Source organism: Apaloderma vittatum, unplaced genomic scaffold (assembly GCF_000703405.1).
Source record: "Apaloderma vittatum isolate BGI_N311 unplaced genomic scaffold, ASM70340v1 scaffold27524, whole genome shotgun sequence".
In the NCBI taxonomy this organism is placed as follows: domain Eukaryota; kingdom Metazoa; phylum Chordata; class Aves; order Trogoniformes; family Trogonidae; genus Apaloderma; species Apaloderma vittatum.
This window is the reverse complement of record NW_009712541.1, coordinates 1-13,041: the sequence shown is the minus strand read 5'-3', so window position 1 is coordinate 13,041 and position 13,041 is coordinate 1. Positions and strand designations below refer to the sequence as shown.

The 13,041-nt window shown below is 39.5% G+C and overlaps 1 protein-coding gene across 1 annotated transcript; it reads right to left on the bottom strand.

The window, feature by feature from the left end:
* Nucleotides 1–4,113: 4,113 nt before the first annotated feature.
* Nucleotides 4,114–12,900, bottom strand: CRYM (crystallin, mu). Its single transcript, XM_009868039.1, has 7 exons — nt 12,757–12,900; nt 11,683–11,745; nt 9,544–9,645; nt 8,250–8,433; nt 5,766–5,887; nt 4,839–4,923; nt 4,114–4,178 (listed from the first exon to the last, which is right to left on the bottom strand). The coding sequence occupies exons 1-7, from the start codon at nt 12,892–12,894 to the stop codon at nt 4,114–4,116; spliced, it is 759 nt and encodes a 252-aa protein (XP_009866341.1). The 5' UTR covers nt 12,895–12,900.
* Nucleotides 12,901–13,041: the final 141 nt, after the last annotated feature.

Genomic DNA, 13,041 nt, shown 5'->3' with positions numbered 1-13,041 from the left:
TCTTCTGTTGGTTGTTGTCAGCCTCAGCCTGAAAACTCCATATAACATACATCCCCAGCTCAGGAAAAGAGAAAGAAAACTGAGCCTGTGCTTGCGTGGAAGTTCCTGTTGTTCACAGCGTGTCTGGAGGCATTCACAGCAGGGTTCCCTTCATCTCTCTCAGCCTTGTTCCCTTGGGAAGACAGCACTATCCAATATGTACGAATCACTCCCGTTGAATTTCGTGAATCTAATAAGGTGCTTGTAGCAGTCTTGCTTGGCTCAGATGTCAGAGTTTAGAGGCACAATTACTATCAGGATTTCTATCTTTAAATGTCTTTTTATAGCTTTGCATTAGTCAACTATCATTTCTTCCTTAGGGGCATACTGCATTTGTGGACATGAATCCTAGTTAACGATCTATTTTTTTGTGCTTCCTTCTTTCCATATCTTCTTGTTTCTTTGATGTGTGTATTGTAATTCCTTTTCTTGGTTGGACTTTTTACTGCTTTCTTTTCTCCTTGTACTGCTGTACTTCAGCGGGTTGATATTTTCTTCTGTTAAGCAGCCACAGCAGAGTTCTATTCAGCACAACCGTAAATGACTGCTATGCTTAGCAAAGCAATTAAATCAGATAGCACCCGCCTAGACTTGTGTTACTAACCTGCTTAGTTGTTTTCATTTTAGCTGAGAAACCTTAGATGTTTAATAAAACTAGAATGAAATTATGAATCTCACGTATTTGAAGGCATTTGATGAGTGGATTTCAAAGGGTGAAATCCTATCATTCTCAGACACGTAACTGATACATTTGCTGGTTCTTTACTCACGACACACCATGGAAAGAAAATCAGTGAGTGGTGTCACTCCCAGAGACCTGCCCGGTAACTGCTCTTAGCACAGAACAGCTTCAGCAAAGCCCCAAGTATCCTGAAAATCTGCCTCGAAAATCTGTCTCTCTGCATATTCTCCTGTAAATCTGCTCAACTGCTGCAGCCTCTGACAATCAGAGATAAAGGCACAGAATCTCTGCACAGAAACTGACTGACTTGGTTGTCACAAGCATCCAGCACGTTTTGGTTCATCCTCAGGTGTCCACAGTAACTCTGTGCAGCTACCAGATACAGCACAAGACCTCTGAGAAGGAGTTCTGGAACTGCATCCAGACATTGATTAAGAAGTCTCAGAGCACCCCATGCAACACTTACTTTTAGGCATCCAAATTAACCCCGATATATCTATAATATACATATTATAGATAGACAGATACACACTCCCTTTTAAAATATTGGTGTGTTTTTACGAAGAGCAAGAGTGCTAGCTCCTTTGTGCAGGGTGGTCCAAGAAAATGGCCTCTGGTTTAAAGAAGCTATGCGGAACAACTGGAAGAAAAAAATAAATAAAAAGGAACACTCGCATTTCAGGGTTTCTTCCACTTATGTGCTTTGCTGTTCTCCAAATTTTTTCACCAACCCTTTTGTTTCTTCTGTAATTTGAAGTACTTACTTCTTTTATAATTTGATGTATAGATCTGAGTCCACAGTAGCATTTGTACAGCACAGCTCAGTTTGAGATATTTATGTATCACGTATGCAATGTTATATCTCAATCCAAAGCATAAAACCATGGGATTTCACATGATCACAGCCCTTCCTTAAGGATTCGATACTCTGTGCTGGACAGACATCAAGAGATGTCCAGTCTAGGATAATGACCACAAAACTTTGCACCACAGTGGAGCAGTGCAGAATCTATCTTCCCCTTTACATTCAGTGATCACATTTACTGACAGAGCAGTCACTGCTACAACTTGAATACTTTCTTCCTCATCTTCTAAAAAACTCCAAACCAGCAAAAAACCCCACCCAAAACAAAAGTAATGGACAACAAAATGAAAGTCAAACAAACCCAGCAATATCTATTTTATTTCAACACAAATGCAAGTTACATAATTTCTTGAGACTGATTTGTAAGAGAAGGAAACATGGAAATAAAGGCTATTGTTTGCCCTCAAAAAAAAAAAAAAAATCTAAAGACGGCATTCAAGCAACTCCCATTGTAACTGAATTGAATCCTCTTCATGAATTAAAAGTACAATGCCCAAGTCAGGCTCCCAAGAATCTCCTATTGCCAATAAAAGCAGAGAACACTGTGGGTTTTCAGAACCACATTTTTGGACTAGTTCCATCTACTTTTGAAATACACAGTCTGTAGAAAAGTACGGGCGAAAATAAACTGTATTTGCTTCCTCCCAAATACTACGACTCACTTCAGATTACAAACCTTGTTTCACACAAGCACAGAACTGTTGTAAGTGCAGATTTCCACACAGTTCTTGAACTATGGAACAGCAATGGATGTGGCATTTGTCTCAAGCTAGTGGAGGTCTCTACTGCCAAAGTAACAGGCTAAGAGTCAACACTTATGTTTCTGAACACTTCAGAAATGACAAAGAAGAAAAAATACAGGTAAAAATAGAAGGATAATTTTGCTGCAATTAAGTGCAAAAGTTTATAGAGAAATTTCTGTTCTTATTTCTCTGCTGATACAAGCAAGATCAATGGAGTTAGGTTTCTACCCACACAAACACATCCTTTGGCCCTGTTCACTTACTGGTCTGGTACCCTTCCACGTTAAAACTCTGCAAATTACAAACTCTGCCACTTACTACTTTTTTTCCAACTAGTTTACACCAGGCTTATAATTCAGTGTATTATTTGTCTCATACCTGCACTGTACTCAGTAACCTCTTCTATACTTACTTAGGCATCATCAAGGCCTTTAACACTAACTGCCTGTTGCTCCACTGTATTCTACTGGCATCAATAGGGAACGACCACGTCATCTAACCCTTCCACAGAGCAAAGAAACACTTAATAGCCTGCATGAAAAAAATACATAAATAGAAATTAAATTTCATAAGGCAAAACTGTAGCTTGAGACAAGAATTTGCTTCTGGGGCAATACCTATTTTTCAGTAGATGCTCAATCTTTCCTAAGGCAGTTGCATAACAGCACAAAACTGGAACTTTTTCTTAAGTGGAACATCACCAGGTTCCTCCGCCAAGAAAGGATCATGGAAATTCCTGCCTCAGCAAATACCCACTGGGATAAGAGAACAATTACCAATTGATCTATGGTACAGCCACGCTGAAACTATCTGCCTGCATACTTCCAAGTTTATCCTACTGAAATCTCTTTGTGTGGTTCCAACATTCAAGAAGTTTAGAAAAAAAACAAACACCATAGGTTACTAACGAAATCTCCGCAGAATAAAGATAAATGTTAAATCAAAATGCATTTTTAATCTCACATTTTGGTGACTCCTTACAACATGAAAATGGCAATATCCCACGCAGGAATGTACTCAGAGAAATTTAGTTTCCTCTCAGTTAAAATGTACATATTAGCTCTGATTTTTTGGACTCTTTCAGTCTTTCGGAGTCAGGTATAGACACAAATCTAACTGTATGGAGGCATCATCATTTATACAAACTCCCATTCAGCAAGTGTGCTCTTAAATGAGAAGACATTGGCTCTGAGTGCAGGGAAGGGGGATTGTGGAATGTGAAAATAAGGATGGTGACTTCCCAATCCCAGTCTGAGTTGGAAGGGAAGGGGTATCTAGGATTCAGAGGTGGACTGTGTTCCCAGAAGAGGCTGTGTTGCTGCCAGTGTAGCAGTGAAACCCACAGATGCATTTAAAGTACCATCACATGTAAATATAGTGCTAGAGTTCAGTTTTCCAAACTGATATATTTTACTTCAGTATCAAATACCCCTCTAAAAGCACAAAATCTACACACAGACTTCTGCTACATAAATAATTAGGTAGGAAAGTAATTGATTCCAGAATTACATCAAAATATGTAAAAATGCCCTTATTAGTATCATTGCAAACATTTAATACTTGCCCTTACACAAGACACATTAATTAGTAATACTGCAGGTATCTAATACTTGGCATTAGAAAACTGTAGAAATTTAGTCTACTGCTGAAGTTTTACTTTTCATTCTTGAATGTTCTAGAAGGGCCACATGCAGGCAGGATCGATGCCTTTCTTGTTAACAAAAGATTCAAGGAATCTAAGTGCAAACTATTTTCTTGGTCTCGCTGGCAATGTAGACTTCTCTCTAGTTACCAGCCGACCATGAGTCATAAACAAATTTTGCTGCTACTGTATCTTCAACCGCCATCCCTGAAAAAGAATTAAAAGTCACTTTCAAACAATTCTTCAGCTGCACAAAATACCTTAGTTTCAGAAGGGAACAAAAGATCTCAGGACTACAATCTAATGACAGGAATAGAGATCTTTCCCCATACCAAACACCTGCAGTGTTCCGTTCGAAGTTTACAGCCATCATGTAACTCTAAGTTGTGCTGTATGAAGTTAATGCAGTAGCATGAATCTAATTTTCATGACAACTTGGCCCTTTTGGACATGTCACACAGCTCACAGCATGGTAATCCATCTTTCCCCCAAACATCAACTCCAACCCCACAGTACACTGTCACAGTGTGGAGGTCAGACAGACTCCAGGGGCATAACAGCCAGGCATTTGGGTTGGAGTAGTATTAACAAACGCTGCAGACATTTGTTGAGCAACTGTGACAAGGAAAATGCACTCCTTCCTATTGTTTGTTTGCTTTCCTATCACTCTTCATTACGTCAATCCTGCTAGATAAATAAAATGGGAAATAGAAAGGGAATATGCAAATCACATTCTAGTTTCTTGTGGATGGTGCATTGCCACGGTAGCTTTGACGATGATCAGCAGCTTTCCCACGCATGGGGGATCTAATAAATAACAAGGCATTGTTTTCTGTCAGACTTGTACACAGGAAGTGTTGTTCTTACCCAGTGATTTAAACACTGTTGTTTTTTCAGGCAGGGCTGGTTTCATGCCCTTCACTACCTCTCCCAGCTCAGCAAAAATCTCTGCCTGTGAAACAAATATATATTTATACAAAAAGATAAATATCCATACATACTCTAAGAGGAAAACTTTTTTCTAAGCAACCTCGCAAGAAAGAACTTCTCCAGTTCTGCTATCCCAGAACTAATTCCCTTCCATAGTGAAACAGATCTGTATTCAGACAAATAATACAGAAACTGGATAGAAATCACAAACAACTGGAATGGTTTTTGGTGAGTAACAGCTGGCAGACCTTCCTCAGTTTTTTGTTTGTTTTTGTTTTGTTTTTTACAGTGGATAACATTATTTTTTCAACAAAACATTTTACTATGTCTGGACCTTTTACGTTAAGCTTCAAAAACGGAAATCGTATTTGTTCTGGGAAAACATATAAAGAGATAAAGAAAACTCCATTAAACCTAAGAGTCCCTGACATCAAATTTCTGCGGATCACTAACTTGGCTTCTGTCATCCATTCTCTAGAGGCCTGATGTGTGTCAATTACAGTGAAATCTTATGAGAAGTCACAGGCTTTAATAAACAGTTTTCAAGAATATTTCACATGACTACCAAACACTGCAGGAAACGTAGGTTTTTCCAAACCAATATGTTATTATAACAAAAGCCAATGCTGAAAACATGCTACTGTAACATGCTGTCACGTAACACTTGATGCAGAGATTGCACGGATTTGGCACAGACATACAGAAGTCTCAGCTTGAAACCAAGTTTATCTTTCAGTCTGTGCCTGGAAAGTGGCAACAACTACATCCGATGCTCTAAAAAGTTTCAGTGCAGCACATCATCAGTACCAACTCATTCCACATGCAAGCCACAAAAATAAAGACCATAATCTGAGAAAGTCTTACCCCTGATAATATAACATCTCCAGATTCTGTAAGAGCAGCCTCTCTGGAATCCACAAACAGAACTGAGTTCTTCATCAGTTCATCATCCAATTCTCTCCAGTCTGGTCTACTTGCTCCAACAGCTAAGATGACAAAACCAATGAACTTGGGAGAAATGTTTAAAACAAATTCAAACCACATTTTGTCCAAAACACATGTGAAGTAACTATGGACATTACTGTGGAAATCTAATACACAAAGAATCTGATATTAGCACTGGAGACATGTTGATTGACAAAACAACAAAAAACAGGATGGGAAAACGTCTGGATTTCTTTCAACCTGGCCTCAACTGTTACGCCAATACATACATGGCTTGTTCCTGTAAGGTGCTAACCCCCTAAATTTTCACAGATGACAAAGGATTATATTATACCCAATCCACCAAATTACAGCTTATTAAAATGTACAGCATGCTTGACCTCCAGTCATGTAGATGCTGCTGCCAATGAAAGTTTTACATTCCCCAAAAGCACAGGCAGAACAACTGCAATCAATTGCCCTTTGCACTTCACTGAAGCACTAAACTGCAACTCTTCAGGAAACAGAGGTAAGATCCTTTGCTGGCACTGCTTCCACCTCTGTGGTACACTAGTGAAACTGCTCCTCTCAACGCTGACAGAGAAGAGAGGGGGAAGTAGCACTGCTGAGCCCTTCATCTTCCATCTACACAAGAAATGTAAAGATACGTGTAGCTACGTACAGGTGCAAAAGAAACACCTTTGCCAGCACCTTTGAAAATGACACTGATAAAATCAGAGTGACGTAATTACTCTTTTCTGCTTACAGAGGCACCATTAGAATAAACTTTGATCATTTGGTGATACTACTCAAGCAAGAAAGTCTTAAGGTTATAGAGACAACTCTGCAGACAAACAGTTACATGCTTCTGCGACTGCCAAATTAATAGGGTTTTGTTGCTTTTTATTTTTTAAACAGGGTTAACTAACATCTCATACAGCTCCTCTAAAAGATTCTATTTTTGATTTGTCAGTAGAATATTCTTGTCCGCAGACTCTGGGTAGCCAAGGCATAAAAAAAGTCATCTCTCTTTGTCTGTTATCTCTTGTACGTCTTTCATCAGATCATTACAAACGCCCTGAATTTTATAGTCCTTTTATTTGATTCAGATTGTGTTTGTTGTGTGTCTATAGAGAAAAATAAAATTTGAAGAATTCCTCAATTATCCTGAACAGATAAGAACCAAAACTTTGTACAGACTTGCACATACAGAGAACTCAATGACAATAATTAGGACTTTTAAACTTATAGCCTTTTATTATTTCCTTGTAACCTTGTAAGCAGAACAAGTTGAGCAGATTATGGATTTTCACTTATGTGGAGAAACTGAAAACTAACCAAGGAACTTAACTTTTTAAATACAGCAAGATCACTAGTCTTGTTACGGTGTAGAAAAAACAAAACCAAACCCAAACACACACAGAGTCATAGAATCATCACAGAATGGGCTAGGCTGGAAGGGACCTTAGCGATCATTTAATCCAACCTTCCTGTCAAATGTTTCAAAAGTGTCTAACTGTTATGGAATAATAAATTCCATGTTGCCTGAATGCCTCTTCAAAGAGCACAAATGCTCAATAGAGGTAAAAAAAAGGCAAATACGGAGATAGGTCTTTGTGTACGTGTCGCCTCAGTGACTGTAGACCTTAATTGATTTTGGTTGTACTTCTGGCTTCCGTGCCACGACAAGACAAAGAACTAAATCGAGTCTGAAAAAGCGGCAGGATTGCTGCTGGAACGTGGGACCTTTTTTAAATTGTTCCCTTTGACAAGCGGCTTTTGTTTTATTAGCATGCTATTTGGAAAGTGCACAAGGTCACCTCAATCAGGCCCACAATTAATGAAATAAAAAAACACAGGCATGTCCAGAGACTCCAAACAGTGTGGCAACATCATTACAAGAAATGAAAAAAAACCAGCAAAACCCAGCCCTCCAAGCCTCACCATAATTAGGTCAAATTATAAAGTTCTAAACTCAGTTATTGCATCTTTTTAACTCAAAAAAAAAAAAAAAGCAAATCAATGTGATCAGCCCAAACAAGAACAACTAGAGGAGCTTTCGGGTGAAAAGATGACAACCACAAAGGAAACATTACAATGAGCAGGAATCACATGTTTGTACAGGCTCTTTAAATAGGGACCAAGGAGAGCATACGGTGATAACGCAATGGTAAAGATGATGCAGCACTAGGGTAAAAAAGCATATCCCACGCTCTGGCAAATATCCAGGGCTGGAATAGGCAGGAGTTCTGACTCCAGACAGCGAAGAAGACAGGGCTAGGAAAAGCGATCCTCACTAAAGGGAATAGTCAAAATTGAAAGCATATTCATTCTGAGAGGCATAGAGTACTGCTTTTCAACAGTTTTTGACACCAAACAATGTGATAATAAATGTATCCTTTAAACTACAAGAATGTAGCGTACCATTGATATGGGCACCTGGTTTTACCCAGTCTCCAAATAAAATTGGTGTTGTTGCCATAGTGACCGTTATGATCACATCAGCCCCAGTAACAGCCTCCTGAGCCGACGAGCAGACGTGCACTGGACCATTTACTGAATTAGCAAACTTCACTGCTCTCTCTTTGGTGCGATTCCATATCCTGACCTTCAATGAAAAAAAAAAAAAAGACAGATTAGCTTGGACTTGTAGAATTTCTCCTTGCTGAAGCACAACTCTGTTTCAATCTGCAATAGATAGTTACACGTATCACAAGCATGGGTTTTTCTCACTTTTAATGTTCAGATCATACAAGTGACTAAAATTCACATGTGTGCAGCTATTTCAATAACTGTTTTGTGATACCAGAATAATAGCTCCTTGTAGAGCATATTTACAAAATACAAGTGCCTCTAATAAATATATTTAAGGGATAGTCACAGAAAGCTTATACAAATATGGCATATACAGTAAGATTTGCTCAGACAGAAAAAAAACCAAAGCCATCTAAAAATATTTTGTTTCCAGTCCTTTTTTTGGTTTTGTTTTGGTGGTTTTTTGGGGTGGTTTTTTTTGTTTGTTTGGGTGTTTTTTTAAGATCAACATCTGAGCAGGAAATTCTACAGGTGTTCAGAGTATTCTTGGGATCTGTAGAAACAGAATCAACCTACGATTAATCCTTGAACTTCTTTGCTGTGTTGACCTTGGCTGGATGCCAGGTGTCCATCAAGACATTCTATTACTCCCTTCCTCAGCAAGACAGAGAGGGGAGAAAATAAGATGGAAAAATCTCACAGTTCAAGATAGAGGCAGTTTAATAAAGCAAAAGCCATATGTGGAAGCAAAGGAAAACAGAAGACTTGATTCTCTACTTTACATCAGCAGACCATGTCCAGCCACTTCCCAGGAAGCAGGGCTTCAGTATGTGCAGCAGTTATTACAACATTTGTCATCCTGAGCAACAAATTCCCCTCAACCCTTTTTCTTAGTTTTTAGTGCAGAGCAGACATCATATGGTCCTCCCTGCTACTGTGGGGGGGGGAATGGGAGAGCGACAGCCTTGGTGCTGTGCCAGCACCACTCACACAGCCAAAACAGCCATGTCTTATCTACATCCTTCTGGCTACCAACTGCACTAGGAGGGCTGCTACAAGGAAAATTAACTCCATCTCAGCCACACCTAACGCAACTTCACTGGCTGTACTTTACACTTGTAATAACTGCTCCTGAAATGCAATAGAAGAAAATAAATGCATCCTACTAGGATGTGTCCGTTACCTCTTTAAATGTGAACAGCTCTGTGAAGATATCATAATGGCTATATGCCTGAACACCAGCTCCCAAAATGCACAGCACTTCTGCAAAAGCTGGCATTAAAAACTAAACAGTATAAAAAAAAAATTAAAAGAGTATGTAAGAGCAATATATTAACAAAAGTTACAAATATAAATGCAAAAACTACAGGAGAAAGCAGTATCCTTGGTCCTTTTAAACAACAACAAAAATGTTCTTATATAAAAGCTAGCATTGATTCATACTAATATAAACCAGTATTCAATTACCATTATATATACATATGATTTTTAATGCAGCAATTAATAACACAAAAATACATCTTGGCTTAATTCCTGTTTTGAAATGTCACAGACTTCTGAAATTCAGACTTAACATGCAACAGCACAAGCCAATGCAAATTCTGGGGCCTCAGCATGCTCTGATATTAGTATATTAGTAATATTAGTATATTATATGTGACTAATTAAGTGATGTTCTGCACTGACTGAAAACAGGGTTCACAATACTGAAAACTATCAGTACAGAAAGAGGTAGCTGCATGGGTAACCTCGTCTTGGCAGCCCCATACTCAATCTTCTTTTTCAACTCACAGAAGCTGTGAATCATACCACAAGCATATTGTGTCATTTTAAGAGCCGTAATACATATGCATCAAGCATTGTAAAAGCACAGAGGGTTCTGAAGAACAAATATTAAAATTCAGTTCTATGGTCCCTTTTGGTTTTCTGGTTTAGTTCTTGCCTGTGATTCACTAGTACTTGGCAAAGGGGGAAGAGAGGGCTGCTGGAGTCCAGCCCTAAGTTATCCTTGTGTCTTGTTTATGCATCTTCTGTGGCCTCTCACTTCTGTATAAAAGCTTTGGAATTGTCTAGGCTCTCAATGCTTATTCTGCTGCAAATAAATTGAAAAAAATCTCATTGATCCCCTTTTTAAGTAGCAAGAACTCTTTTTAACGCTCCTTTCAAAGACTCTGAAGCACTGATTTCAAAAGTTCCTTGCACAAAAGCATGAGTCTTTGAAAAGCAAATGCCACAGAGAGGACAAGATGACAACTATGAGGTAAACTCAAACACTCTTGAACATTTCCCAAAACAGAAAAAAATAAAGGATCTGATCTTAAAATCCCTTCAGCAGCCAAGCTCCTTTGAGGCCACCGGAGCCTTAACAGTGCAAAATCTGTCAGAACTGCCCAAGTATAGAATGGCTGAAAAGAATGAGGTCTTATAACCTCACGTCCAAGGAATCCTTTGTAAATTGTTCTGTCCCTTGGTTCAGGAGAAGCTCTTGGGGACAGGTTCTTCACTCCAATTTTACACTGGTTTAGTTCTATTGCCATGGACAGAGTCACGCTGGCATTAAGACTGCCACTAACAGAGTGGTGAGATCAGCCTCCATTCTGATGTAAAGCTAAAGGGTGAAAAACAGTATTTTTCAGCTCTGGCCTTCTTATTGCCTCATCCTTTGAGTGAAGGCAAACTTTACTGTGCAATGGATGGTGGCTTGCTTTCTTCTCACTACTAGCAGCCCCGCCAAATACAGCTTTAAAAAAAGTCTTCAAAACCAACAATTTCCAACTAAAATTGGAATTATGTAAAGCACCATAGAGCAAAATACGTCTCACTCGTCTTCAGACGCTGAGGTTTTTGGCTATGGCCAGGGATAGTCACCTGGACATCCTTCAGAGACAGCCAGTCAGCCACTGCTGCACAAGTCATCCATCTGGGCACCATCTAAAGAGGACCCACAGCAACCCCTGGAAACGTGCCTTTTTCCCCTGTCTCCAGCTCCAGTGCAATCCACCTGACTGGGTCCGATAGCTACATCACCCAAAGCCATAATGAAGCATGCTAAGAAATGCCTCAGACAACTCCGTAAATTCCCAGAAGAGTGCATAGAGTAAGCTACAAAAACATTGCTTGGATTCTTCCTCCAATCCCACACAAAGTATTAAAGCCAAACGTGACACTCAAAAAACCTCTGACTTTAAGTTTTATACATAACCATAAATCAAATTTAAAGCTGCATTTGATGAAAATTCACAAATCCTGAAAGCCATTTACAGCTTTCCTTCTAGTTATAACAGCACTAAATCTATCCCAATTTAGAAAACAGAAGACATACCTTGGTAGCAATTGCAGAAACTGCAGCTGTTCGTTTTGCTGTAATCACGCTGCCATCTAGGATCTTTAAAATACAATTTCAAAAAAATCATATAGAGTGAAACAAACAACATAAGCAAACACCAAACATTTTCATCTGATTTGTGAATTATGCAATATTTCAGGACATGGATAAAAATATGAAAGCTGGTAATTACTACTATAGCAATCACAAACCATACAAAACCATGTTTAAACTAGGCAGATTCACTGCCTATTCCATTTCTTCCATCTCATTCCACCAGTATGAATGGAGTGAAAAGTGGTCAGAGCCGAGCCACCCCTAACTCACACAGCTCTTTCTGCACTGCACTCCTCTGGCTTTCCAACACACGGATCAGATCAACGTAACTGCAATCTCTGTGCTCCAGTAAAACCAGGGATCAGTGCAAGCTCGCAGTCGTTCACAAGTGCAGGCACTGTCTTGGTCTGCACAGAGGGATGAGAGGGAACCACGGAATTCGGGGCACTCCTGCCTAAATACGCATTAGTTACTGTGTACAAATGAATGAAGGGGCTTAAAAGGCTGGCATGCTTCCTGAAACAGCTTAGAAATAAGAGCCCAGTAGAGTTTTCTTGATCAGTTTTAGCCTTTTAATAATCATTAACACTAAAGTATGATGAAAACAGTCAATATTTTTTTTAAAAAATTGTTTTTAATCAAAGACCCCCCCCAAAACACTCTAAATATTATTCCATTATACCAATTGTAAATCTCTTTAGATTTAACGGAAAATAGTTCAAGATCAACTCTTTAGCCAAAGTTTTTTTTCCTCTCCGATGCAATGTGAACTTTTCCTGATAGTTTCTCTCTCCCAGTCACCTTGTAAACCCATAGATTCCCTTCACACCACAAGTAGCAGTAAAGAGCAGACAGACATAAGGCTCTTGGCCAAATCCTCATTCAGCACAAACACACTTTCACTGATGACGCAGGTAGACTCAGGCCAATTTACAACAGTCCCAGCTTCTAAGAATTAGAAGGAAGAAATAACAGAACGTGCACAGAGAATGCAGAAGCATGCACGAAACCCACCGCTTTTAAAGAACCATTTCTTGGATCAAATAAGAGGATAGTCGCTAGGTGAGAAGGGACACAGGAATCCTTCTTGTGCTCATAAAAAGTCACCAGCTTGGTTGTCAGAGCATCGTCCGCAGCGCTGTAGGCGGGCATGACTCCCAGGTACCTTGGAAGAGAATTACCGGCGTTACTTGCGCACCTGCAGTGCGGGAGCCCGCGGCCCCCGCGCGGTTCACACCACACGGCCGCGGAGCAGTTCATCAGAAACTCGGTACCGACGGCTTCTTGCGGTGCTCCAGC

Coding starts and splice junctions, on each gene's coding strand:
- CRYM (XM_009868039.1), bottom strand. CDS start 12,894: ATGCCCGCCTACAGCGCTGCGGACGATGCTCTGACAACCAAGCTGGTG. Junction 4,924..5,765: donor GAGATGTTATATTATCAGGG/GTAAGACTTTCT, acceptor TTTGTTTCACAG/GCAGAGATTTTTGCTGAGCT. Junction 4,179..4,838: donor AACAGTGTTTAAATCACTGG/GTAAGAACAACA, acceptor ATTCTTTTTCAG/GGATGGCGGTTGAAGATACA.